The sequence below is a fragment of the Necator americanus genome, chromosome V (genome assembly GCF_031761385.1).
Source record: "Necator americanus strain Aroian chromosome V, whole genome shotgun sequence".
Taxonomy (NCBI): domain Eukaryota; kingdom Metazoa; phylum Nematoda; class Chromadorea; order Rhabditida; family Ancylostomatidae; genus Necator; species Necator americanus.
The window spans coordinates 7774884-7801580 of record NC_087375.1 but is presented as its reverse complement, the minus strand read 5'-3'; the positions used below and the strand labels follow the sequence as shown (position 1 = coordinate 7801580).

General features: G+C 39.4%; 1 protein-coding gene across 2 annotated transcripts; it reads left to right on the top strand.

Annotated features, from left to right (window-relative positions):
• Positions 1–8009: 8009 nt before the first annotated feature.
• RB195_013236 (uncharacterized protein) lies at positions 8010–19061 on the top strand (the record flags this gene model as incomplete). Of its 2 annotated transcripts, XM_064202954.1 has the most annotated exons (6): positions 8010–8038; positions 12232–12328; positions 12411–12531; positions 16313–16441; positions 18864–18922; positions 19023–19061. In XM_064202954.1, the coding sequence occupies 6 exons, from the start codon at positions 8010–8012 to the stop codon at positions 19059–19061; spliced, it is 474 nt and encodes a 157-aa protein (XP_064058834.1). The 2 variants fall into 2 exon arrangements, with proteins under 2 accessions (XP_064058834.1, XP_064058835.1); XM_064202953.1 differs by lacking the exon at positions 8010–8038 and having other exon boundaries at positions 12322–12354.
• Positions 19062–26697: the final 7636 nt, after the last annotated feature.

The following is a 26697-nucleotide window of genomic DNA, read 5'->3' as shown; positions in this document are numbered from 1 at the left end:
TCCTATTAAATGAGCACCGCCATGCTACTCATTAACAAGTTCGTGGCTCTTACAAAATCCTTTAATTGGGAACTTCGAACGAATCAAAATAGCGAGAAAACATCGCCTACATTTCTTCACATTATTTTTTTAGAACAACGACAATTCTCACTGAAATACTTAGGTTTCAACATTAAAAAGATAGTTGGTCAATTTTTAATGAGGGAATGATCTTAAAAAGACAATGCACACAGATGTAAATGTACAAAAAACAAACAAACTACTCGCTGGTAAATAAAGTAAACCATATTCGTGAGAACATGGAATTCCCATACATCCAACCAAACAAACGTTTGTATTTATCCAAACCAAAAGAAAATATTTGTATATGAAGACGAAAAGGGAGTTTCATGGATGAAATATGTTATGTTGCCTCAGTGAGAAGCTCTTAAACGGATAAAAGAGAGACATCAGGAAACCATTGAGGTTCATAAACCTCAAACGATTCTGGGTTGAAGTCAAACGCGTAGAAGAAGCATCCGTGTAAGGTTTGACATCATCGTCGTGCACTTTATTCTTTTATTTATATCCAAGAATGAATTTGGATCACTGCAGCATCATGAATTCAAAAACTCTTCCGTTTTTTCGAAAAAAAATCGTCCCTTTTAGATTCAGCTGTCGGCCAACGTTTCGTCAAAATCTATCAACATTTTCTTTTTCCAACTGGGTGATGTTTGGTGCTATTAGAGAAATATGTTCGAATGTGCAGCTGACAAACAATCAACAATCACCTGTTTAGTTCCGTTGCACATCCGATGAACCTACAGCAGACATTTTACGCGGAGGGAACCTTGCTCATCTCCGCCCTTAAAGGCAGCATACCCCGAGTCTGAGGTGGTGCGGATTTGAGGTGGAGTTTTTGTACACGGGATAGAAGATTATGGAGAGAGGTGTGATTCCGTCCATTTCTTCTTAATCGCCGTGAAAAACGGCCTGGAAGATGAGCGCGTGCAGAAGGCTGGAGCGCTCCAATCGAAATCCTTGTGGAAAATAGCGCGCCGGAACGCTCGAAGCCGTATCTTCCGGGCCACTTTCTACGGCAATTAGGAAGAAACGCACGGAATCACCCCCCATCTCCATAATCTACGATCCCGTATACGAATACTCCATCGGAAATCCGTACCACTCCAGATTCGTGGGGTGATGTTTTTAATCGGCGGGCTGATGTCATCGTCTGACGCGATTACCCGCATTTTCGCCGAGGTGTGTCGTCCTTGAACACAACTCTGCCCAACCTTCTCGATCTTCTGCGAGAGCTTGCACAGAATCAATCCATTCGTCGTTATTCCATATCCTGCGAAACCTTACGTCTCGTCTAAACTGCCGATCCTCAGGTCCTCTTTCACCACCTCAGTCCAGAATTTCCTTTCGGCCAGGTGGCCTCCTCCAGCTTGAATCCGACAAACTCCTCAAATCTCGTTGAAAAAGACGATCTGCTGCTCTCCCTATTATATGAAAAAAGAAGCGGGACCGATTTTCTGTAGCCACTTTTAATGAAGCTGGAAGATGTTGATATCTTCCACGTGTCATACGCCGGTGCACTACTTCGACCGCGTAAAGTTCTTCCTTGTGACATACCCTAGGACAGTCAGCCGTAGTCAAGCAGCCGTCCAAGCAGCTTTCTTTCCGTGCAGTCAAACCTCTCCATCACTGTAGACGGTGCTGCCCAAGTGTCCGATCCGTACATCATGATAGGGCGAATTGGGGAAAAGGTAGACTCGCAGCTTTACTTCATTGGTGATGGAGTCGACCACAGGCATTTCATTAAGGAGTTGAATGCGGAAACGGTCATTGGTGGCATAACCACCTGTATCTTCCAAGGGTGCAGCAGAAAACGCTCTGTCCACTCATTCAGTCGTGCACTTGCATAGGTACCTTTCTGTGTCTTTACTGCATAATAAATATTCCATTGAACCATAGTCTCGGTCTATAGGAAACACTAAGTCTCTAGCAGCCACTCTATAGGAGGGATGGAAAGAGTGGTCAGCACTACGGCGGTCTCGAACCATCCGTCTGACCAAGGAATCGCAGCGGAACCTTTGCCAACTGCGCTACACTCGGCGAAGTCACTCAATTCCTCCTCACACCGAGATGCGGAGAGTGATCTTTGCGACAGTACAGGTACTGTATCTACCTCTACTTCTGAATCCAAGAGAGCTTTATTTTCCACGGGAACTTGTGTTTACTGGAAATCTCAGGAAATCAAACTCTTCCAACATTAAGATCACCTAGGAATGGATTTGCTGGTGAAGAGTCTACTCAGGTAGAAACATCTCATTGCTTCAAATGAACAAGGGAATTTGCCAACTTTTTGGTCTACTGCTCATGTGTTGCAGTTTATTGCTTTAGTCATTTTTGAGCACTTGTTTGAAGTAAGAACATGTATAGTTTATTGCAAATTCTAATATATTTGTATAAAAAGTTCAGAGTCGAATATATTTGGCTAAAATTTCCAAATTCTACTATTCTACCATCTATTTACTCAGGATTGTTCTATGATGAAGCGCAGCGTGTGACGGTGTTTTTTTTTTCTAGCCAGCACACTGGGCCGACATCCTGTTTTTGACAGCCAGAATTTGATTTGAAATCGTTGACGAATGCGCCGGAAGCTTGCATTAACTGCGATGTTGGGGAACGTCTGTGTTTTTCTGTGTTTGTATGTATCCAAGTGATCAGGTAGAGAGATGCGTTTGATATTTTTAGCTAATCTCCATTTTTCATCCCCTCGCTATCGCCCCTTCGCTCATTCGTGCGTCATTCATGCGTCAACAAACATAAAAACAACAAAACATAAAATCGAATTGTTAGAAACCGAAAAAGGTATGGGCCATGCCATGGAAATTCTATTTCCTGCCTCTTACACACTTACTTGGCCGACTCGATGCAAAAACTCCATGCCTCCTACGCCTTTTTTAAGTTCTAGTAATTTAATTTTATGTATTGATGCAGTGTTTTATTTATTTATTTTACTCTTTTTATTTATTTTTATCCTTCAATCGAAAAAAAACTCCCATATGAATTGTTCTACTTCTCCTTAGCTCATTAATTCTGCGACTCCACTACTAGGCGCATCCAGTGAGCCAACTAAGCGTCAAGTGATGAAGTGGTCCATATCTTTTTCAATTTCTAACAATTCAATTTTATGTTTTGTTTTTATACTTTATATTTATTGGATTTTTTTTTACTTTTTTTTCTGAATTTCCCATATGAGTTGGTTAAATTAAATTGAAATTGATGTGGATTTTTAAATTTCTCATATGAATTGTCCTACCTCTCTCGAGCCATCACCAACTTTTTCTTAAACTTTTTCAAGTGATTAAAAGAAAGAAAGTGTTCAGCGTTTCGCTCACTTCAGGAAAAATCTTTATCCTTCATAATTTTTAGGAATTCTGAAGCAGTTAAATAATCTTTTCACTATGATGCGAAACCGCTCATCTTCTTATTTTCGGCTTATGTCAATTTCCTATTCGTGTACATTTGAGCAGCACAAACAATTTTTTCCAGTACATACTTGTGTTTATGGAAGGTGTACCTGCAAATTCAGACTTTTCCCTCTTTCTCGATTTCAAGTTCTCCTCCATCTCTGTTCCCCTGTGCTTTTTTTCCCTTTCTTCATCTCCGTTCCCCTGCACTTTTTTTCCACTCTCCACCCCCATTGGCTGCGGTTTTTCCCCCACCTCCATCTCCGTTGAATGCACTTTTGTTTCCTTATGCCATTGTTCAATTGAGATCTTTTTCATTCGACATTTTTTTTCTCCTCGAAGAACTCATTTCTAATTAATGTGCTGAGATGAAAAAGCGTAGGAGGTAGGAATGAAACCGTGACTCAATACTGCGTGCTTCCGGAAGGGATTTGTTCAGGAAGAATCACTCGTGTTTCTTCCTGTGAGTCTTTACGCCACTCATAGTTGGGTTCTACCGTTAGCTTCTTCTTCAGAAGTGAATTGGAATAACTGTATTCCTTTTGAAAGAATTATTTCAATTTCTTTCTTTCTTTTTGAAGAATTTACTCCAGTTTATTTCTGTCTTTTTTTTGAAGAATTTTATTCAAGAAATATTAACCATTCTGATGAAACATGGTTATGACAATCGCTGTTCTTATGGATTACCGATGGTTAACGGGGGTTAAGATACTTAGGTTACTTCGAACTTGGTTACAACTGCTTGTGCTCTCATCAATCTCGGAATCTCAGAAGGGCGCATGAATATGAATGTGAATACGAATTTAACATGGATATGAATATATGAATGTTGAACGGATGAATATGAATTTATGAATATATGAATTTAGCGTTTAAAATCGAATTTCTACATACTTATATCCTTTTTAAGGTCATATTTATTTATTTATTTATTTATTTATTTATTTATTACGCTCAAATGCGTGCCCAGAGTAAGAGGCAAGGAATGAATACAAATGAACGATAGAAAATGCAGCAACGAGAAAAGAGTAGAATGAGAATAAGCAGGGATGAGTCACGCGAACAATAAAGCAAGGGACGATTTAGTAGTTTATTTATATTTACATATACAGCCTAAATAAGTAAATAATTGTTAATTCTATTACTGAGATGCTCATGAACAACGCGTCGTTACGGATAAGCAGAGGCGGCGAAACTATGTATTCTCTCTCTTTCTTTTTATTTTGCTCTAAACACTTTTTTGCTTCTTACCGTGCCACCAACAACTATATCAAATAAATTTTATTCACAATTTTTCTCCGCTCGGAATGAATCGATTTTGGAGAAGTGTGGAAAATTTTGAGTTTTTTCGCTGAATTATAGCAGTTCCCTATCCGGATTCAAATTTTATATGTAGGTCCGCATAGCGTTTCCTTTCTCCTCATTTCGGAGATTTTTTTTCACTCACACCTATTGTTATTTGCTTTCTTAAGATTAGTTATGATGTGAAAATAGCGTTCTTCTTTATGTTTCAAGTTTCTTTCTTTATATTTCCATTCTATATACTTATATTTCTTTCTTTCTATTTTTTATATTGTTTACATCTCTCAATTCTTAACTATCCATTCCTATAATCTATTTTCATTGATATATTCTACTCTAAAGTACTGGTAATAAGTATTGAGCGGTTCAAGTTGTATTAGTAACGAAATGTTCTGCTTCTGCTTCCGTGGCGTTCTGGTAAACGAAGTGTAAGAATCACATCATTTCAGATAATTGCTTTAAAATGTTACTCCCCTATCTCCCATGAAAATGTGGTTCATGTGTTTTTGAATTATTCATTTCGAATTTTGAAATAACTTTTTGGCTTCATAAGTGAAAATTTTTTCGAAAAATCCACTCAAAAACATTTTCAAGAACTGTGTAATAAAAAAAAAGAACTGTGTAATCATTTTTGAAGTCCGTCCTACGTACATACGTTAACGGAGTAAAGAAGCGGAAGTAATATGTGAGCGATATGCAATGAAGTGTGGACAACAGCTCAGCTCTATCGCTTCCCCGAGCCCGAGTTTTCGCCGGACTCTTTTTTTTTCGTGTAGTGGATTTGTGATGTGAAGTATTGACGGATACACCGAGGACCAAACTTCATGCAAATCCATCACCAGGGAACGTAAGGATCCGGGAGCGGAATGCAAAAATGTTTTTAGAGGCGCATTCCATCCTATTTCGATGTGGATTTTTCACATTGAAAAATAAAACGCTCACCACTTGTATAAAATTAGGTTGGTTACAATTAAATAATTACATAAAATGATTCTTTTTCTTCTTTTCTTTTCTTTCTCTCTTCTTTCTTTTCTTTTTTCTTCTATTTTTGTGCCGTAGTCGTGGTTACGCTACGATTCAACTTCATCCACTAAGAAAGGAGAGACTCGTCGCGAACTCGATCCAGGGGATTTTCAATTTCTTTCTCCCTTGCTGCCTCGTTCCTCATTGTACTCCAAAGATTCCGCTGTTGAACACGTTCTTCGCCACTTTTCGTTCAAATTTCGTATCTTTTAATTATATCCTTTATATCGTTTTAATTAATTCAATCCTTTTAATTATATCCTTTATATCCTGATGCTGCGAGATAAGTTTATGGAAAGTGAGCCGCCAGTTACAACAGGGAAGCAGGTTCAAGTATTGAGTTGAGGCATACGTGAGTCGTGGCGATTTTTCCTTTTCAATGCACAAAAAATGCATATAGAAATAAAAATTGTTTTCGGAACATCTTATTTCATTCGATACAGGATTTCAAAAATGTATACAGAGATAGAAAATGTTTTCAAAGCGTTATGATCGTTGAGTAGAGAATTTTTCCAGAATCTACATCATTGTTTTCATCAACTATTTAATTTTGTCAAGTCTTTTTTTCTGATTTTTTTCTATTACGTCTTTTTTTTTTCAGAAATCTAATGTGAAATTAGCAAAGCAGAGCATTTTTAACACCTCTGATTGTTTTTTCATCTGCATTTAATCGGGGTGATAAGGTTGCTGAAGCTGTTTGTCATATTTGTATTCTATACGAAGGGGATTGAATGAGACATGAAAAAAAATTAGAAGAAGGAGGAGAAAGATGTGAAAAAGTATTTAAAAAAAAGGAAATATCGCGTGGGAAAAAACCCGTTAGATTTACCAGAAAAAAAGTGAATTTTTGTTCGCTCCCACTGTAATTAGTCGACTAAGCGGTCTGAGTTCAGTTTTCGAGGTCAAGACTGATTTCCATTTTTTCTATTTTTTTTAGTCGTGAGCAATCGGTGGGTGATATTTCAAGCATGTAACTTTTTATTCTCTAGAAATAGCACCAATTTCAATTTAGACAACCCTGTCGTCTCGATTTAACGCAAAAAATGGTGCCAGAAACTCCCACATGTGTTCAATGGATATCCCACTTCAATTATCTTAAAAAAAAAAACAGAAAGAGAAATTTATAAAATTGAGAAAATTACATAAAGAGTGAGAATACCCTTTATTGAGTTGTGTATGACATTTTAAAGACAATTTTTTTTTGTATTTCTCTGTCTATTTTCCATTTTCACGAAAAAAAAAACATTCATGACTTATTCCTCAACTCATTACATGTTATTTTCTGGCGCACGCGGGAATTGAATAGGAGAAGAATTGGCATGTTCCTGCTTCATACTGTAACGTGATTTATTAAAAGAACGGAATGTCTATTTTTGTGACATTTATTTTTACACAAGGCGATAGCTTTTTGAGGTTCTCTGCCATAGAATTAGAATTAGAATTTAAAACAATTACATTTACTAAATAACTATATTCTATTCCATTATACTTTTTCCTCCATTGTGGATGGATTTTTTTTTAATGGGAAGTTTATGAGAAACAATTTATAAATACTTCTATTCGATGCTGGTGTATAGAATTTCCTCCTCAAAAGAGAGCCCATAGGAAATTATCAAGAACTTAGTGGAAAATAAGAAATGTATGGAATTAAATTAACAATTTCCTTAAGCTAAGAATATTATTAATCTGTTTTGCGGCTTAACTGCGACCTTAGCTCAGCATCGTGTTTGAAAGCGAGCACAATAGTCATAATTGTTTTATTGATATCACAGGATTTTTTTTTCAAAGTTTTTAATAAATGACAGACTTAGAAAGGCGATTATTTTTTTAAATGGATGTCATTAGCATTTCTGAATGTTTCTGACATCGGTGAAGAAAATTCCTCGTAATATGTAGGCCTCAAAAGTAATGAGAATGGAAATAGTATATGAAGAAAAAAGTAGAACATTAAATTCTGTAATGTTAAACAGCTATAGGAAGCATAAAGTCACTGGCATATCAATCCACTCGAGATGCGCCTACGCGTTTTACTGGAATTCGTAATCGTTGAGGTTTCTGGAACGCGTGTTGGCTCCTACAATGACTTGCGGGGACCAACCGAAGATCAAGTCAGTGTTTTTATTCTCCCAGACAGGTCTGGTACCAACGGACCTCTAACCGACTGCGCCAGACCCGCCCCATAATAAAAAAATAAGTTTATATATATATCATAACAAAGGGGAGATGTATCACAATCGGCAAGAGGTTCAGAGGTAAGAGGACTGCACGAGTTTCGAGAGGACACTCTCGAAACTGCACTATAGTAACTATTTTAACCTCCCAGATGAGACTGGTACCAATTTATCGAGCCTTTCATCCCTCCGGGGTCGATAAATTGGTACCAGATTTGTCTGGGAGGATAAAAACACTGACCTTACACGTCGCCTAGGGCCGCTCCATATGCTAGTTACTCGTTCGTAAACCTCAAACAATTCTGAATTGATGTGCACATGTAGGCGTATCCTTAATGAGATCATCAACGTTGTGTCTTACCTTAATGGCTTACTTTCTCCTTTATCCTTTATGTTATGTAAATTAAGACTGGCACCAATACATCTCAAGTTTGTTGATACGTCATAGACTTTATCCTTTGTCCTTCTATAAGTTAGAACACCTCTTCTGGATCTTTAGAAGCGGCTAACACTGATCAAAAAGTGCTCTTAACGCTTAAATGCAATTCCGAGAGAATTATAAAAATATACCTTGTTTTCATCAGTATTTTATAGACAAAACATAGAATCTCACTGATAATACTAATAGTACTTACTAGTAAAACGTGAGAGTAACAACTATTTTTGTTTGTCTTTGAACGAAAACGAACGATAATATTAGTAGCGTTCATTGCTATGCATCAAAAGTGCATGCAATTATTTTTTCCGTAATTACATGCACTTTTCACGCATAGTAATGTGTATCCCATCATATAAAGAAGTAATTTGCTCAAATACGTATCCATCCGATTCGAATTCCTACTAAAGCATGTGATTAAGTGCTTCTAACTATCTTCAGTAACTGAACCAGTGCGTTAACTAATGACCAGGAAGTTTAAAGTATAAACGATAAAGTGTCTGGCGTTAATCAATCCGCTTGGGATGCACCATTGCGTCCGACTTCCATTCAGAATCATTTGAGCTTTACGAACGTGTGACTAGCCCATATAATGACTTGCGGGGGTGTATCACGTCAGTGTTTTTATCCTCCCAGACAAGTCCGGCACCAATTTATCGACCTCGGAGGGATGAAAGGCTTGGTGAGCACTAGGGCGGATTCGAACCTCCGATCGATCGCGTTGACGATTTTTGCGCTCTGAATGCAATTCAATTAGAGCAGTTGCTCTTCAACTACCTATTACCGTAATTTTCCTCAATAACTCGTATTTTTTCGGTATTTTTCTACAGGATTTTTTCGCTGATACGTTCTCGTATAGTTGTACGCTCGATGTGGAACGATCCTGAACCTGACATATGTTATCAACTTTTATGTGATAACGCCGGAAATCCGGAACATTTCTTTCTGATTTCTTTTCTGGAGGTGCTTTAACAATTGATGGATTTCTTCTGGGATCAAACTTTTGATTTTTTTGAACGATTGCTCTCATACATTACGCAACTTGGCGAAAACTAGGGTGAAATGACTTCACATAAATCAGAGCAACTTTTTTTTTGAGTACAACACGGCATATAAACATACATGTAATAGTTGGACCTGGTGCCTCACCCTCTTCACTTTTGGATGGTTGAGGAAGGGTCTTCCATCACTTAAGCCACACCTCATGAGCTAGTCCAAATTCACCTGAGGGGGGTCTAACTCATGAGACTTCCCCTATCGCACCTTTGCATATAAGTGGGTTTTCTTTGCGTGTTTTCTGTCCGGTTTTGGGAAAATTGTGAAAATTGGACCCATTTTCTTCAGAAAACCCTCAAGCCTCTCCTCCACATCCATCCGGATGGACTACCGGCCACCTTAGGCTTACTTAGGCTTATTTTGCCTTAGCCGGGCCCGCATCTCTACAGATTGCGTGTATAAGAAAAAGTTAAGTCAAATCATACAATAAAAATTACGTTTTTAATTGCTGATATAAAACTACAGTACCCTTTCTCCGTCAGTAATCTTTGTGTATATTAGGGTCATAACAACATGATGCACGGTGCACTTGCGTAAGCGGCTGCGCTCTAAGCGGCGCGGTAGAGGTAGCGGTCCGAAACGAGGCGGGACCATCGTGAACTGCAGCGAAGAAGTGGTGCTAGCAGAGGTCCCACCTTAATCCTACCCGCTACGCTCCAGCGCGCCGCATCGGGTGGTGCTGGTGTCGTTTGACCTGACTGTATGTACAGCGACCAGTGAACAGCCAGTAAAATGTGCAGTAGTGCGAATTTGAGCACGTGATCCAACGTGGACAACGTGAACTTTTTTTACTTTTTCTTTTTCCTTTTTTTCTTTCATTTTGACTTTTTTCTTTTATTTTCACATTTTTGAAGGATTTTATACGTCGCGTTGATTTGTTCATTGTAATTACCATCGGATCAGCTGTAATCCGAAGTGAAGACATGTTCTGGGTCCTCGTCCTGAATCTATCGTACTCACAGAGCTCGCTATAGTCTTCGGGGTAATCTAAAAACCCATTCAACACTTAGAATTGCTTGTGGGAACGAATAATTGATACCAAACCGTTTTAATGATGCAGAAGGCTTCCTCTTCTTCATATTCGAAGATCTATCTTTGCAGTTCATTGATTAATCCTCGTTGATTTAAATTTTTTTCTTCTCTGCTACCTAAAGGTGTAAAGAATGTAGGAAGTCTTTTTTCATGATTGAGTCTCATGCTGTGATATCTCAATTTTTATTTATTTCCTTTTTTGGTTGATTTTCCTTTATCTGAATTCGTAGTTGTTTTTGCTCTTGAAACAGGAGGAAAATGTTAACACTCTGAAGAATCCTATCGGTTTTCCGACACTGTTTTTTCTTTGTTTCCGATATACTCATGCATTTTTAACGGGTTTCTGGTAATTTGATCTACTCACCTCTTACTTGTACTTATTATTTACAGCATGAATACATGAACAATTTCGTTTTCATCACATATTCAGATCGTGGATGTGGTTGACGTAAATTCCATACATGGGAACGTTCCGTGAAAATATTTCGGGCACTTAAAGGCAGCAGACCACGAATCTGACGTTGTACGGAACCCACAGCGAAAGCGTGGGGTTTAAGAGTAATGGATTGCGGAATCCAGAGTGGTTCCTCTCACCTTTTCCTGATCGTCGCAAAAAAAAAACGGCGTGGAAGACGCCGTTTTTTCCTACGACTGGAGTTGCAATGCGCCACCCTTCTACATGCTGCGCGTGTACGAGCGGTGGAAGATTAATGAGGTTTTTCTCACCATCCCTTTCAAGTAAAAGAAGTGAATAGGCTGCTGAGGGGACCTTCAAGTGTACAAGGGTGTGCGTTCTAACGTACCTCGTAGGAACAAAAGCGCTTCGTGGGAAGATTTGATCGCCGACAACGTCACTTCCCACGCTGTTTTTCAGAACTATTCCGGGGAATTGAGCGTCATTGCGCCCATTCATGTGCTCTACACTCCTAGCCCCATATATTCGTGGGAGGGATCTCGACATCTTCAATGTCATGATGTAATGGTTTTAAATATTAGAATTATTAGATTTTATTAAAATTGAGCCATTTCTTGCAGCTTCTCTGTGCATCGAAGACCTAGCCATTATCATAATTTAAAATTAAATAAAATGTCCGCTCACCCAGCTCTTGGATGTCCGATGAGCTTCTGATGACCACTCCCACACTGTAACCTGTCTCGGATCTCATTGTCCCTATATGTCTGATTTTTTTTTTTTGAAAATGAGAATTTATGTTTTCTTGTCAAACTAAACGTTTTTTCTTTGCAGGGATATAATCAGGAGAATTAATCCCTTCTTTCATTTATGACTTGCCTGTGCTTCCATGCAAATGAATCGTGAACTATGACATCTCCTCCATTGTCTGAGGAATTTCCCACAAGAAAAGATCCATATTAGATGTGCTGAAGCTCCGCTGCTTCTACAAATTTTTGTTTTAAAACTATAGCTGCCTTTAAATGTTGTTTGTTTATTTTTGATGTGTGGCTCATTTGAATTCTTATTCCCATAGGTGCAATAGGGAGGAGCCGGATCCTCCCCAGAAGAAAGGGGGTTTAGCTCATGTGGTGCAGTTCAAATGATGAGGATCCCTTCGCCAACCGTCCAAAAGCGAAAGGGGCTGGGCCACCGGCTCCGACTATCGCATCTATGCTTATCCCTATTCAAGATTTTCAAGGATTTCTCCTTTGAATTCAAATAGTTCTCTTTGTCGGTTCGAATTCCGTTCCGTTTTGTTTCATACGATATATATATATTGATTGAATTCTTTTTCAGACATGCAAAAGCTTTTCCACTAAAAAAACCGGTGCAATGTTATTCCCATAGTGTGTTAACGTTTGGAGATGTTATATCGTATTATGGGCTATGTCAGGTGCTTTTCCCATTTATGAAACATATGTAAGTGATGGATTAATTCAGTCATAATCATTTTACAGTAATGTTGAACGTTTTAGTCTGAATGTGTCACGGAATGCAGCTCATTTGTATCGTATTGCGTCGGAACATCACCACTTATTGTCTGTCAGCTGAATATCTTCGTATTCCTTGTCTGCATTTTCTTGGCAGTTTTTACAGGTACTGTAAAGATTTATAAGAAGCTGTTATTGGAAATGTTTATTTGAATTTTATCGGGAAAGAATTACAATTTTGTTTTTTTTTGTTTTATTTTCAATGCTTTTTTATTCTTATTTTTATCGTTACTATCTTTATTTTTTGTATTTCTTTTGTTTTTTTCCCTTAATTTTTTATATTAAGAAATTTTTTTTTGGTGTCAGAAACTAAACGATAAATATAGGGCTACACAAATGGGACATATGCATTTGGGTCCTCTCCCTAGGATTCGATTTAGGCCACAACAAAATTCTTCCATTCAAGCCTTCACCTCTGCAATTTTGCTGGATTTTTTTTTTCAAATTCCTTTTAGTATGTGTCGAGGGATTTATACGAAGAATACTTGAAACTTGTTACATGAGGGATGTAATATAATTAGTAAAATAAAGTAAAGGATAAAAGTTTCTGGCGTTAATCAATCCGCTTGGGACCTGCGCCCCCACCTTCACTTCAATTCAGAATCGTTACGGGGATTACGAAAGTGTAACTGGCCCATACAATGACTTGCGGTGGCTGGCCGATGTGTCAAGTCAGTGTTTTTATCCTCCCAGACAAGGCGGGTACCATTTTCCCGGAGGGATGAAAGGCTTGGTGAGCACTGGGGCGGATTCGAACCTCCGATCGATCATACAGGCAGCGGAAACTCTAACCGCTACACCATTATAATTAGAAGTATATAGTAATTATTTAGTATGAAGGAAATAAACGCCGATACTGTAGCAGATATGCTTGTCACAGGAACCAAAACAAAATTGTGTACTACTTTCTTAAGCAGAACCAAGATTGTTATAGATCTTTATTCTGGCTATCGTTTCGGCGTCGTCGCCTTCTTCAGAGCCTGGAAAAATCAAAGACACGTGTAATCTACTCTCTCAAACGCCTCGTCATCCCACAAGATATGATTTAGCAAACAGATTATTTAAAAACAACGTCAGAAAAGCAGACCAGCGCTCACCTTGATAGCCACGAAATCGTGATGTTAGCGGACCACCAGTTGTGAGAGTTGCGCCGCTAGTATTAACTAGTAACGATGCCCCCGCCTCTGAAAGAGTTTGCTCCGTTTATTATACTTGCATATCGAGAGCATTATAATCCTGAATTCCAGAGCAGAGTAATGTTCCACCTTAAAAAAAATTGTTCACATTTCTTTTTCCTCTATGCACAATTCTTCCGCAAAAAAAATTGTGCATAGAGGAAAAAAGATCGCTTCAGTCAGGGTTTTTCTAGAAGTGTCGTGGCCTACATACATTGTAGTAATTTTAAAATAATAAATATTTAAAGCATTTCCCTCTGGCACAATCTATATTTTGTATTGCAGATTGTAGATTACTTGCAGTAGCTTCTCTATCCACTCTGATACACTGCAAGGTTAATATGGTAGTCAGGAACCCAAGCGGCACCAATAAAAACTACCTTCTTTCGAATATCTTTCCTCTCCATATCCTTTAAAGCACCACGAATCTGAGGTGGTACGGATTTCAGGTGGATTATTCGTATACGGGATAGTAGATTAAGGAGAAGGAGTGATCCCGTCCATTTCTTACTAATTGCCGTAAAAAACGGCCCGGAAGATGCGGCGCGTGCGCAAGGCTGGCGCGCTCCAATCGCACTCCTTGTAGAAAATAGCGCACCGGAACGCCGGAAACCGTATCTTCCGGGCCATTTTTTACGGCAATTTGGAAGAAATGGACGGAATCACCCCTTCTCCATAGTCTCCTATCCCGTATACGAATACTCCACCTGAAAACCGTACCACCTCAGATTTGTGGGGTGATGCCCTTAAGCTTCAAAGATCAAATTCATCTTTGGGAGCGTTCTGGATTTTCGTAACCTCCGCCCTTGTTTTATTGAATACGTGCTCTACGAAGCACATACAACCTTGCAGCAGGGAAAAAAATTAAATTTCGAACTGTTCCGCACAACTAAAATTAAAACAATAACAAATTTACTACAACTAAAATTTCTGTTGGCAAGGGCGGCTTCATGGTTATGTAAGAAAAATTAGGCGTTGAGAAACCTCATCATCATCTCTAGGATAAAACTACCGTATATCCGTCATAAGCTTAGTGAAATAATGTTGACAACAAAATCACAGCCTCAATAAGGGTTGAAAGGAGGGGCTTGAGTCACGATGATCGAGGTGATTCCGTGAAACAAAAATTTCTGCTCACAAAAGTCTTCTGCTAGAATCTTCTTTGATTAACATCAGCATCAGTCCAAAATCGGCGCAAAAAAGAATTTATCATTTTCGAAACAGAAAAAATTCATTCGTATGCCTATGTGGGTTTTTACTTGGATATATGGATAAGATTTGATCTCCTACGCTTCACTCTACTCAACTATAGTGCCGGTAATAAGTAAGGTCCTGGTGAGGAGCATTCGAATATGTGTAGCTGATTAATATTCATCACTATTCCTCTCATTATCCATCCTTATCAGTATTTTTCCGTGGATGACGATTTTTCTGTGATTTTTGATGAAATAAATTTCACTTGCTCCTTTTTTCCCCAAGCTTTGATGGCAGTGAGTAAATTGAAATGTATGGCTGATGAAGTTTGTTACTAATCCTCTCTGCGGCTCAGTGGAAGCCCCCTGGACACTACTTTTGTTCCAAGGTGTATTAATATCCGCCAAGAGAAGGACTGTGTCAGGCTCCATTGACCATAAATTGAGTCAGGATTTTTTTTTATATTCTCTGTTCTGTCTCAGGCAATATGTCTTTCTCCTTTTTTTCCTTCTTTTTGTGCACCATTGGTGCACTGAATAAATAAATCATACTCGAACGTGAATGCAATTTCGCTGACGCTTGTTTAAAGTTTTCCTCCTAAATTTCTTCCTAAATTTTTTCATTGTGGTGTGTTGTGGTCGCAGAGTTCGGGTTAGGTAGATTACGGAAACGATCGTAATGTAATGTCCGTTCTATAGATACGATATAAGATAATCTTTTTGAAATTTTGTGTCGACAAAACACTATGACTGTTACCGATTTTTTTTTTTGATTTCTTTCCTAATTTCGTCCAATCTACCTACCCCTTAGCAATTTATTATTAGGCGAAAGGGATACCACGAAGCAAGCGTGGTGTGGAAACCCTGGGAGAAAGCGTAGAGTTCAAACTGTAGATTACGGAAACAAATGTAACTCCGCTTAATTTCCCCTAGTCGTCCCGAAAAATGGCGTGGGAACTAGTTCCTACGACGTGCGTTAGAACGCGCCCTCTTGTATTCCGGTATCTTCAGCAGCCTATTCATTGATTTTACTTGAGAAGGCTGAGGACCCCTTATTGATTCGAGACCGCCCGCCTAGGGACGCGGCGCGTGCACAATGGTGGCGCGTTGTAAGTAGTTTCGTAGGAAGGAACAAATTCTTTCGCGCGGTTTTTTACGACGGCTATGGGGAATTGAACGGAGTCACTCCCCTTTCCATAATCTACAACCCAATCTTTAAGTTCTCCTAAAAGTTTCCATTATTTATTTCGTGATATGCTTTAATGATTTTTAACAAATCTTCCTCATTTCAGCAGCGTCCTAGTAGTTCATATTAGGACGTTACTGGAATGAGGAACCTTCAGCAGCCTTTTCATTGGTTTTACTTGAGTAGGCTGCCGTGGACCCCTCATTGACCCGCGACCGCTCGCCTATGCACGCGGCGCGTACAAAAGGATGACACAACTTGCAACTGATTTTTTATTCGATATTTATTATTTGTAATATGGCAGAGATTATTCTCATCAGTTATCATTCACAGGCGTGGTGATCCCCATACTCTGTCTTTTGTGTTACGTAACAAACTGGTGTGCGGAAGTGAAGCGAATTTGGCGAGCAGGCCGATCCACCGATGAGGAGCTGGTGAAGCTGAATCCGAGGAGTGTCCAAGGTTAGAGTGCTGATCATTTCGATGCTTTATGTCCTACTTCTTTGTATTCTGAAAGTGAAGAAAAGGAAAATGGGCGTCGATTCCTCCTGTTATCATATTTTCGGCTTTCTGGTTTTATTTTATTTTTATGGTAGTTGTATTGTATTTTAGTTCTTTTTCCTTTCATGAGAATAATGAATCGAAGGATTGTTCGGTTAACGTTTGAAACTTTCACTTCACACCGGTGCCGGAAACAGATGCTTAGAATTTCCATTTTTTTTTTTTTTTATTTTTTTTTTTTTAATTTTTTCACATTATCAGACCTTCAAGACTTTACTAACGTCTAGTTTTGACGAATGTCAAAATAATAATTTAGTACTTCCTCAAAAAATATAAATTTCACTTTGAAGTCGAGCAAAAAATTCTAATTTTTGGCAGAATTCTAGATCGTTAGAGAACAACATTTAGGATAATGTGAAAAGATAGGTTAGGCTATTTAAGGTGAATGGAATTGCGTCTCGTTTAAAGGATTGAATAGAATTATGAATTTATGAATAGTATTTTTTTCTTTCATTAGAATAATGAATCGATGAATTGTTCGAGTAACGTTAGAAACTTGCAAGGCAGAGTCAGAAGCTCATGCTTAGAATTTTTTTCAAATTTTTTGCAAACTTTATTCTTTTTCAAATATTTGTTTCAACATATTATCAGACACGACATATTATCAGACAGAAAACGTTCAGAACTTTGCTAACGACTGGGATAGTGGTATTGATTCCACAGCAAAGTCGTACAAGTCGCTTGAACGGGTAGCCTTCTTAGGGTATGACAAGACATCCGGGAAAATCCATCTCACATCGTTCGAACCGGCTAATAACAAAATTTTCGAGTACCAAAGCTCTTCTCGCTGCCACAAAGTGCACGGCGTATTCGTCAGAAAACGCATTTCAAAGGCAGCGTTACGGAGATGCTACTAGTTTTGCAGAAATATCTACTATTGGAAGAAATATTGCATATTGCACATTAATATTGTACTTTTTCCCACGTAATCCAGAGATCTCGTAAGCCTGTCACTATTTCCCGAAAATGTACAAAAAAAAATCGAGAAAACTACGAAAAGTAGCTGAGTAACCAGAAAAAAAGTAACCAGAACGGAGCTGATGGCTAATATTTGTAGACAGAGGGTTTTAGACCCGTACCTGATTTCAAGATTTCACTGAACCTAAGAATAAAATGCGCAGCAGTCAGAAAATCGATAAAGTTAGGATATTATTGAGAATTATTCGTGTATTATATCCGTGTTTCGTTAGTTTCGCAGAAATATCTAGTCGTGGAAGAAATATTGCAGATTGCATTTTATTGCTGCATTTTTTTCAATGACGTAATGCAGAGACCTCGTAAGCCTGTCATTACCTCCCAAAACGGAAAAAAATCGAGAAAATTGCTTCATAAAAAAGTAACCGGAGCGGCTAATATCCATAAACGGAGCAATTTTGAACCGAACCTGACAAGATTTCACTGAGCTCAAGAAGAAAGTGTGCAACAGCCAGGAAATTGATAAAATCGATATTATTGAGAATTATCCGAGTATTTTATTCGTGTTCGGCGTATAACAAAACCCGTTCGACAGGATTTCCAAAGATATTAAAGACAGAACATCACAAAATTGACAATATTGAGTTCAGGTTCTAGATAATGAGCACGGTCATCCTTAATTCTCCTTAATCGCCCTGAACAACCGCGTAGCGAACGTCTCGCGGACGTGGCGCGTTTACAAGGGTGACATGTCCTGAGGTGTCGCAGAAAACTCGAACCCGAACCTTATTTTATCCACGAGAAATTGATTGTGTTTAAAAGCAGCTCATCACGAAAGTGACGTTGTTGGGGAAACTGGGGAGTTGAAGGTGTAGATTGCGAGTATGAGTGTGGCTCTGCTCAATTCCTCCTATTAGACAATATAAGGTCTTGAAAAACAGCGTGGAAAACGGTCCCAGTTCCTACGAAGTACTTGAGAACGCACCGCCCCTACACACGCGTCGCAGCCACCAGCGAGTGGTCGAAAATCAATGAGGTCTCCTTAGCAGCAGCCTATTCAAATGGAACCAATCAACTGGCTGCTAAGAGAACCGAAGCGTGTACAGGAGGACGGACGTGTTCTAACATGCCTCGTAGGGACAAAAGTTTTAGTTTCCCACGCGCGCCGATTTTCAGGAGAATTATGCTGAATTGAAGCAGGTCTATCCGCTCCTATTCGTAATCTACTCCCCGAAACTCTATCTTTTCCCTCACTTTTTCCAGTGGCACCAATTTCGTGATATGCTGCCCTTGAAGCCGCTGCAAGCAAGCTATCACTGAGTCTGGGAAGTGCATAAGTATATTAGTGCAAGTGCACAGCAAGTGCTGCTTTTTCTGATCCTCTCAATCTTTTTTTTTCGTCTTTCAGTATCTATCTCCGAATCGGGTACTCCAATTGTGTCCGTTCAGCCTGTCACGCCTCATCGAGTGAGTATTATTAGCTTTTTTATTAGAATATATGTCAATTTTTTTCTTGAAATAAATTGCTATGCCTGCTTTTATCGTGTGTACTTGGAGGACATTTCAGAAGCCGGTCCTGTTCAAAGGTGCCACATCAGTTGCCTGACTCAATAATATTCTCAATGTTTGTGACTTTTGTCGAAATTTTTAAAATTGTTGTTTGTTAATGAGCATATGTGGTTATGATGTGCAACTTTTGTATAGATATCTTTTAAATTCATTTTTTGTCACTCAGTTTAACGATGAGATGTACTGTAACACTAGTGACTTCTATTGGTTCGGAAATGACGTAATTTTTTGAATTTTCCTTTCAATTTCCCGTTCTCTTGCACTGTATTCATAATCCGTATGAACCGGATTCTTCTTCTAATTCCGATAAATTCTAATTATCGATCAGTTGGGATCAGTCGAATCAATTTGTCATTCACAAAGTAATGAAAAAAAAATCTCATTCCCAAATTATTGGATCCTTGAACGATGCGGTGATAAAATTTTTAACGAAAACTTAATGATTGTAGTTGATTAAAGGGATTCTCCAAAATTTTTGTCGTGCTAAAGAAATGCTCAATTCATAGTTTAATGTAAAAATTATATGTATCTATTGAACCATATCTACTTATTTGCTCCTAAACTTCAATCATCCGGAAATTTCCGTTCCCTCAACAAGAACCATTATAGCAGCCATAAAAGAACGATAGTCGAAGGGAATTCGTTGATGGTTTGCCTCCTTTTTCGTAAATTTTCCCTCCCGTTTTCTGTTAGTTATGTATTCCTCCCGTCCTCTCACTCTACAAAAATTCGGCTTTCTTTCACGGCTTTTTTTTGAAAGGTATTCTTGCTCGGTCACTGGTCGTAAAATCAGATTATTTTTTAAATGCTAAAATATCGTGGGTGGAAAATATCGCAAAGTATAACGGAACCAGTAATGAAATCAAGTTACCATGGCTTCGTATAGTATATTCCTAAATCTGTTATTCCATTCCTGGTCCACAAAAATGGAGAAGAACGAAACTGACGTAATTCTTAAACCTGTTGGAAAATTTGGAGCTCGGAGTGTAGACTAAGAGTAAGCGCGTATCTCCACTCAGTTCCTCCGAATGGTCCTGGTAGACGGCGTGGGAACGGCGTTTTTCCTACGAGCTACGTTTGAACTCGCTCCACTGGAATACGTGCCGGTCCCTTCAGCAGCCTATTCATTCGCTTTAACTGAATGGGCTTGCGAGAAGTCCTCATTGATCTTCTACCGTGCGCTCGTGGACGGCGCACAGGGGCATGAGACATTTTTACTTACGTCACGGGAGGAAACGCCGTTTTCCACGCTGTTTTTCAGGATTAGAGGAAATTAGGCATGATTTACACGTCAGTTTCGTGATATGCTACCTTCAAACTTTTTGAAAGTGAAATGTAAGAGATTACTTAACTTGTGTGAGCTCCTGCACAGCTGAGTAACCGGGTGTGTTATGTCTTCCTAGACACTCATGGATCTATCCGGGCTATTCGAGATATTCTCGGCCACTATTTGATAATTTCGACAAAGGTGTATTCCAAGAAGGATTTATCAGTTGAAGAGTGTGGAACGCAAGCAGCGATCCTCAGGTCTGCTCTATAGTGAAAAGCTAACGTAGATGTCCGTCCTGGATAAGTACTTGGCGAAAATAGGCACTAAATCCCAGCGTTCGAACCAACTGAACCTCGTGGGCAAACAATTTGGGTGAGCAACAGAGAAAGTTTTTTGTGTAATGTGGCGCTTCGATTATAGACTGTGTTAAGATTCTATTGCTCGACTTCCAATGAACTTCGGCATAATAAGATGCTATATGGAGTTTTGATTAGCTGTTTGGATCTGTTAAAGTGACTACTTTAAGCAATTAATTTTGCTGCACGATCTGAATTCGATCAAAGTTCGCAAAAGGAAATTTGGTTCTTACACACACACACACAACGTTCGGATACGGTAACCGTTTTGTGCGGAAATACTATACATAGGGTAAGAAAGATACGAGCACTTATTCCTTAAATCCCTCATACCACGAATCTGACGTGGTATGAGTTTCGCAGGGAAAAGCTAGATATGGTGTCGTAGATTGCGGAATTTGCTCATCTCTTCCTAATCGTCGCAGAAAACAGCGTCCTGGACCGTACATAATGCTTAAATTCCTGAAGTATAGGTCATAGCAGGAACAACGGTGGTTCTGCGGTGGCTCTAAACTCTGGCCATTACAGAACTATGTTCCTTCTTTTCTCCTCCATATCCTTCGTCATTTTATAAGACCGCCGGCCCGCTTGTTTCCTGTCCGGCTCAGAGGTCACCACATTCATTTCCTGACCTAGATACACACAGCTGGAGCATTCGGATATGTTCATTAGGATACGCGGAGCATGAGTGGAAGATCCAATTGTCCTTCATGAACATCGTCTTTTGCATATTCAGCTGAAGATCGATGTTTCTACAAGTATCGTTGGATTTGGCGTTGTTTTGTCGCCTCCCTAAAAAGCGTCGCAAACTTGAATGTGATTCTTTGGTGGCTCCTGCAGCTGGCGGCTCCTTGCTAATGTGCTAACCTGGGAGTTTCTCAAAATATGTAGACTTCTTTTGGTGGGTTTGAAACTATCGGTTTTCCTATTGACGTCGATAGCATGTTCTAGAAAGCGATAATATTCATCGTCGATGTTGTCTACTACTGTATCTTCCCAATCGAAGCGAAACGTTCTCAGTTATTGATTGTCGTAGAACTTCGCTTTGTGAGCTACGCAGGCTTCTCTCCTTTCCGTGAGAAAGAAAACCTTTCTCAACGATGACGAAGTTACGATCACATGTATTGTAGTTCTTTGGTGCAACAGCGACAACCGTCAGGCAGAATCTCTCAATGACATTGAATTGGTCTTTTATAGTGGTATTCTCCGACGGGCAGTGTCTACTTCCAACGTACAGAGTACGGGTTTTAGAATCAAGAGTTTCCATGCGTGGTCTTGATGATTATAATCTTCACCCTACTCGTTGTTCGTTGCTGATCCCGAGCTTCTAGGGCCAAATTTGGCTTTAAATAACTACAACTTCTGGGGAGTTTATTTTCTCTGTAGAACTTTTCTAAGTCCATATAGCAAGCTCCAATTTCCTCTCCTTCACAGCTTGATTTTAGAACATAGGCGAAAAAAATAAAAAAGTCAAGCTTCATCCATATTTCTTCCGACGATGGACGATGTAATTCGGGTCGTCAGTTGTTCGAAAGAACTTATGATTATTGCCACACTCATATTGGAGAGGACACCACTACCTTCTATACTGTCTCATGATCCTAGATGCGGTTCTTTCTTGGTGGCAAAGACAGAGTTAAGTAGATGGGGAAAATAGAAAGAGACTCTTACAAATACACCAACTTTGTCCTGGGATCCGAGCGTAGTGTCTACGAGAGTATAACCCAATCAACCCCGAAAGGTATTGGTGCCCTGAGGAGAGTTGCCGCGCTCATCTTGTCTCCTTGTTTGTTCAGTCACTTTGTCTCGCTTGGTCCCATGACATCCTGCTTGATCTCCTTACCTTGCTTCACCACATACTTATTTAGTGGCCGCTTCCGATGTAAGCGTATATGCGTTGCCCAGGTTGCTAGCCTCTAGTATCACAGGTTTTGTGAGATGTGTCCGCGTTCCTCCGGAGAGAGCTGAATGAAGTGGAGCTTACTTCCTGGATGATTAACTACATGATTGCAGACTTTGGTCGGGCCGACAGTTAGATGCACAGATAGTATTAGTCGAACAGGCACAGCAGAGACATAGAACCCATGTTCCGAATAAACCTGCCCTGTCTCAGTGCAGGCACAAGGTTAATATCATTTTACGATTAGCCACCTATTCGCTAAGCAAATGTTTCAGTGAAAACCGATAGAACGAAATCTGTTTCACTCAGACCTCTTGACTGATTTGACTTCCGTGAAAGTTCAGCTGCCACGAAAGGATTGTCATTTTGCCGCGATATCTAAGCACAAATGTCCCTGTGGCTTTCCTTCGACGGCAATATTCCTTTTTTCTTTGGAATTCTTCTAGTTACTCAAAAGTGTGAATGCTCGACCTTGTTTGATTCTCAGAATGACTCGTCAACTTGTTGACATCTCGCATAAGTTAGTTAATTGGTTAATTTGCAATAGTACGCATGACTGCCTCCGCTCTACTCGAAATTGTAGGATATATCGATTCGGCAAAGAAAAAGGAATTGTTTCTGGTGTAGTGTACTTAGTACCCTGCCAAATATCTAGGGAGTAACACATCGGCGAAAATGTGCGACTATACTGGTTCGCAACAAAAAAAAACATCGACATGGCATGACAATTTCGAACGCAGCGACCGCTCTCGTAGCTCATCGCAGTCCGTGTTACAAAAACGCGCATTTGAGCAGAGCTGCAATGAATCTTGAGCCTACTACGAATCCGCAATTGTTGCCCGGAGATCTATAGAAGCATTTTCGACAAATGTTGATAATCCGTGAATGAACAGAGAGGAAAAGTCCATGCCTTCTACTAACGAGCTCACTCTAGAAAAAAACCTGAAGGATAAAGGATAACGTGTCTGTCGTTAATGATTCCGCTTGGGATACGCTACCACGTTCACTTCAATACAGAATCGTTTGGGGTTTACAAACATGTAACTGGCCTATACAATAACTTGCGGGGGCCAGCCGATGGGTCAAGTCAGTGTTTTTATCCTCCCAGACAAGTCTGGTACCAATTTATCGATCCCGGAGGGATGAAAGGCTTGGTGAGCACTAGGGCGGATTCGAACCTCCGATCGATCGTGCAGGAAGCGGAACCTGTTACCGACTGCGCTATACTCGGGGTTGGTTTTAACCTAAGTGGTTTTTATCCATCATGTGTGCTGTAGATCGGTTGTAAGTGGGTCACAGTCAAATTAGTATTAGGATTAGAACAATTCTATAACGCGATGGTTTGGTAACATCACCAATACATGGCCTCAACGAGATAATCACCGCGATATGGGCTCTTCTGATCTGGTTTGCGTTGTTTTGTTGGACGTTAACTTGTTCTGAATGAGGCAATTGAGAGGATGAGGGCTCTATCTGTTCCTATTTTAAACGTTTTGACAAAAGCGATGACACCGAGTCGTAGGAAAAAGTAAAATTAAATAAATAAGTTAAGTTAAGTTAATAGATTAGTTAAATTAAATTGATATTAAATAAGTTATAAATTAAAATTAGTGAAGTTGTTTTACCGATCTTGTCTTCTGTTCTACATAATTTATAGACAACTTTTTGTTATTCTCTTAGCTAGGCTAGAGTTTAAGTGATTTTGTATGAATATAAGTATGAATTTAGTATTTAGTATTTAGTAATTAGAAGTAGTTTAAGTCGTTATGAACAATCTAACTAAAACGATAATCTGAACAAAATGTAATCCTTCATATTTTTTCAAGGAAATCAAAAAATCCACGGGATTCCTGGAATTCTGGTGTGTTTAGTACAATCATCTTTCCAGCCTATTATTTCAGTTAGGAACTTGATTTGGGGAAACGTTAGCCGCAGCAATTACACTACTAGGCGCTATTGCTGTGATTTCTTTTTTTTTTCCAGAGAAGAGAGTTTTTTTTTCAAAATAAACGATCGAAAATTACATGTTTTCAAAGTCGTAACTAGCTTAGAATGGTCAGCCCGTTCAGAACGTGTTCGCTTTCGTTTTCCTGCCGCGATTTCGCCTCCTATTGTGCCAAGGCCATGCGTAATGTGATTGTACGGGACATCAACGACGCTACGAGGCTATATTCTGCTTCGAAATTTTGCAGTAACGCCAACATTGAGGGTGTGTAAAAGCACTTTTTCAGTTTCCTGTTGCTGTATTATTCATTATTTATTTATATAGTATATTTAGTATTTATCTGAATCATAAAAAATATCTCGTAAGGAACTAGTATTAGTGTTAATTACGCCCCTACAATAAATCAGTTTGATATATTACGTAGAACATGGGTAACAGTCAGTAACAGGTTCGGCCGGCCGGTGCTTAGCCCCGAGGCCAACCAACCCCTTCATCCCGCTGTGCTCGATAAATTGGTACCGGACTTGTCTGGGAGGATAAAAGCACGGACTTAATTCATCGGATGGCCCCCGCATGGACAAAAACGGGTTCATAAAACCTCAAACGATTCTGAAGTGAAGTTGAAGACGTGGGCGCATCCTAAAAGTATTGATCAACGTCGTACACTTTGTCTTCTATCCTTTATATTATATAAATAGGTACTGATGGGAATACCACTCATTGGTTAGTTGAATTTGTGAGAAAAAAAGCTGAACACCTTAGACGAAAAGCAAGGAAAGAACTGTGCACTGAGGAGGTATTGAGTCCGTAAACACTCACCGAATAAATACAAAACGTTCACACTGTACGACCCGCTAGTTGGTCGATCGTACGCAACGAACAGAAAAACACACAAATCGATCCCAAGTATGAAAACATGAAAACCTCTCGCGTTGTCGTGTATTGTTTTTTTTTTCGTGAGTCATTAAAAGCAATAGATGAGCTACAATAAGAAATTCGTATCAACTAGTTACTTGTACTTGAAGTTAATCCTAGGAATATCCTAGTTTTACTGAGATAAGGTAGATCGAATTTTCATTAGGGTCTAAGAACCTCTGCACATTGGAGAATCCGCGTAGGGATGTGGAGAAGGAACTCTAAAGATCCCAGATATCTGGTCAACAAGGAATTTATCACCATCTCAATCAGTTCTGATTTTCTTAGATCGAGATGTACAGTAGGCCGGTACTCAAATTTCACCAGAATAAACAAAAATCCTGGAGAATTTTCTGATCCTTTTCTTTTTCTTTTTTTTTCTTGGAATGTCTTCGTCACTCTGTCACTGTCTCTATCTCCTTTCCTATCTTTTTTTAGGAGGTAGGGAAATATTTTGTCACCGTCTCTGTCAATCGCGGTGTCTGGATGTCTATGTAGATTACTAAGAAGCTCTATAACTTACAAGAAGTTCACCCAAGTGGATATCTGCGCTTCCAGAAATGGGGTTCGGAAGGAAAACCTGACCAGTATATCGATCAATATGTTGTTAGATTCGGATTTCTAGTGTGATTACTGTATTATAGTTTATTCTTCCGTTTTAAATAGAAAACTGATAAGAACCAGAGATTTTTAAGGAAGATTTCTTCAAACTGTGCATTTTATTGACTGGTCGACTTGTAAGAGGCACTTTTTTCTAGCGTTTTTTTCTAGCCCCCCGGCAACCGCGATACGGTAGCGTGATTTCGCGAGGGAGCGAGAGAGAGAGGGAGCGCGAGGCTTGTTTCGGTGTATTACTGACCCGACGGTGGACAGAGTGCCAGATGACGCATTATCCCACATTCCGGTGTCGACCGATCATCATCCGCGATATCGCGTGATCAGCCGGCATTCATTCATTCACACGTTAGTGGAAACGAACGGGGACTACAGTACTGCCTACAGTATCCACAGCAATAGTGATCATTGTGAACTGGGTGTTTTTTTTGTTGTGCGAACGGAGATTCTGGTGAAACTCTATTTGTAGCCTGACGTTGCGATAAGTTTTGTTCTTTCAAGGACCTCAAAATGAAAAAAAAAATGAAAAAAAAATTTTGGTCCTTCCAACGTCCTCCTATCAGATATACGTAGAAACACTCCAGGACGTGGAGAAATTGCATTTTCGTCGCCGCCGTGGCATTCGCGCCTCATTCACCTACCTCGATTCTCCTCGCGCGTCGACGTCGCGCG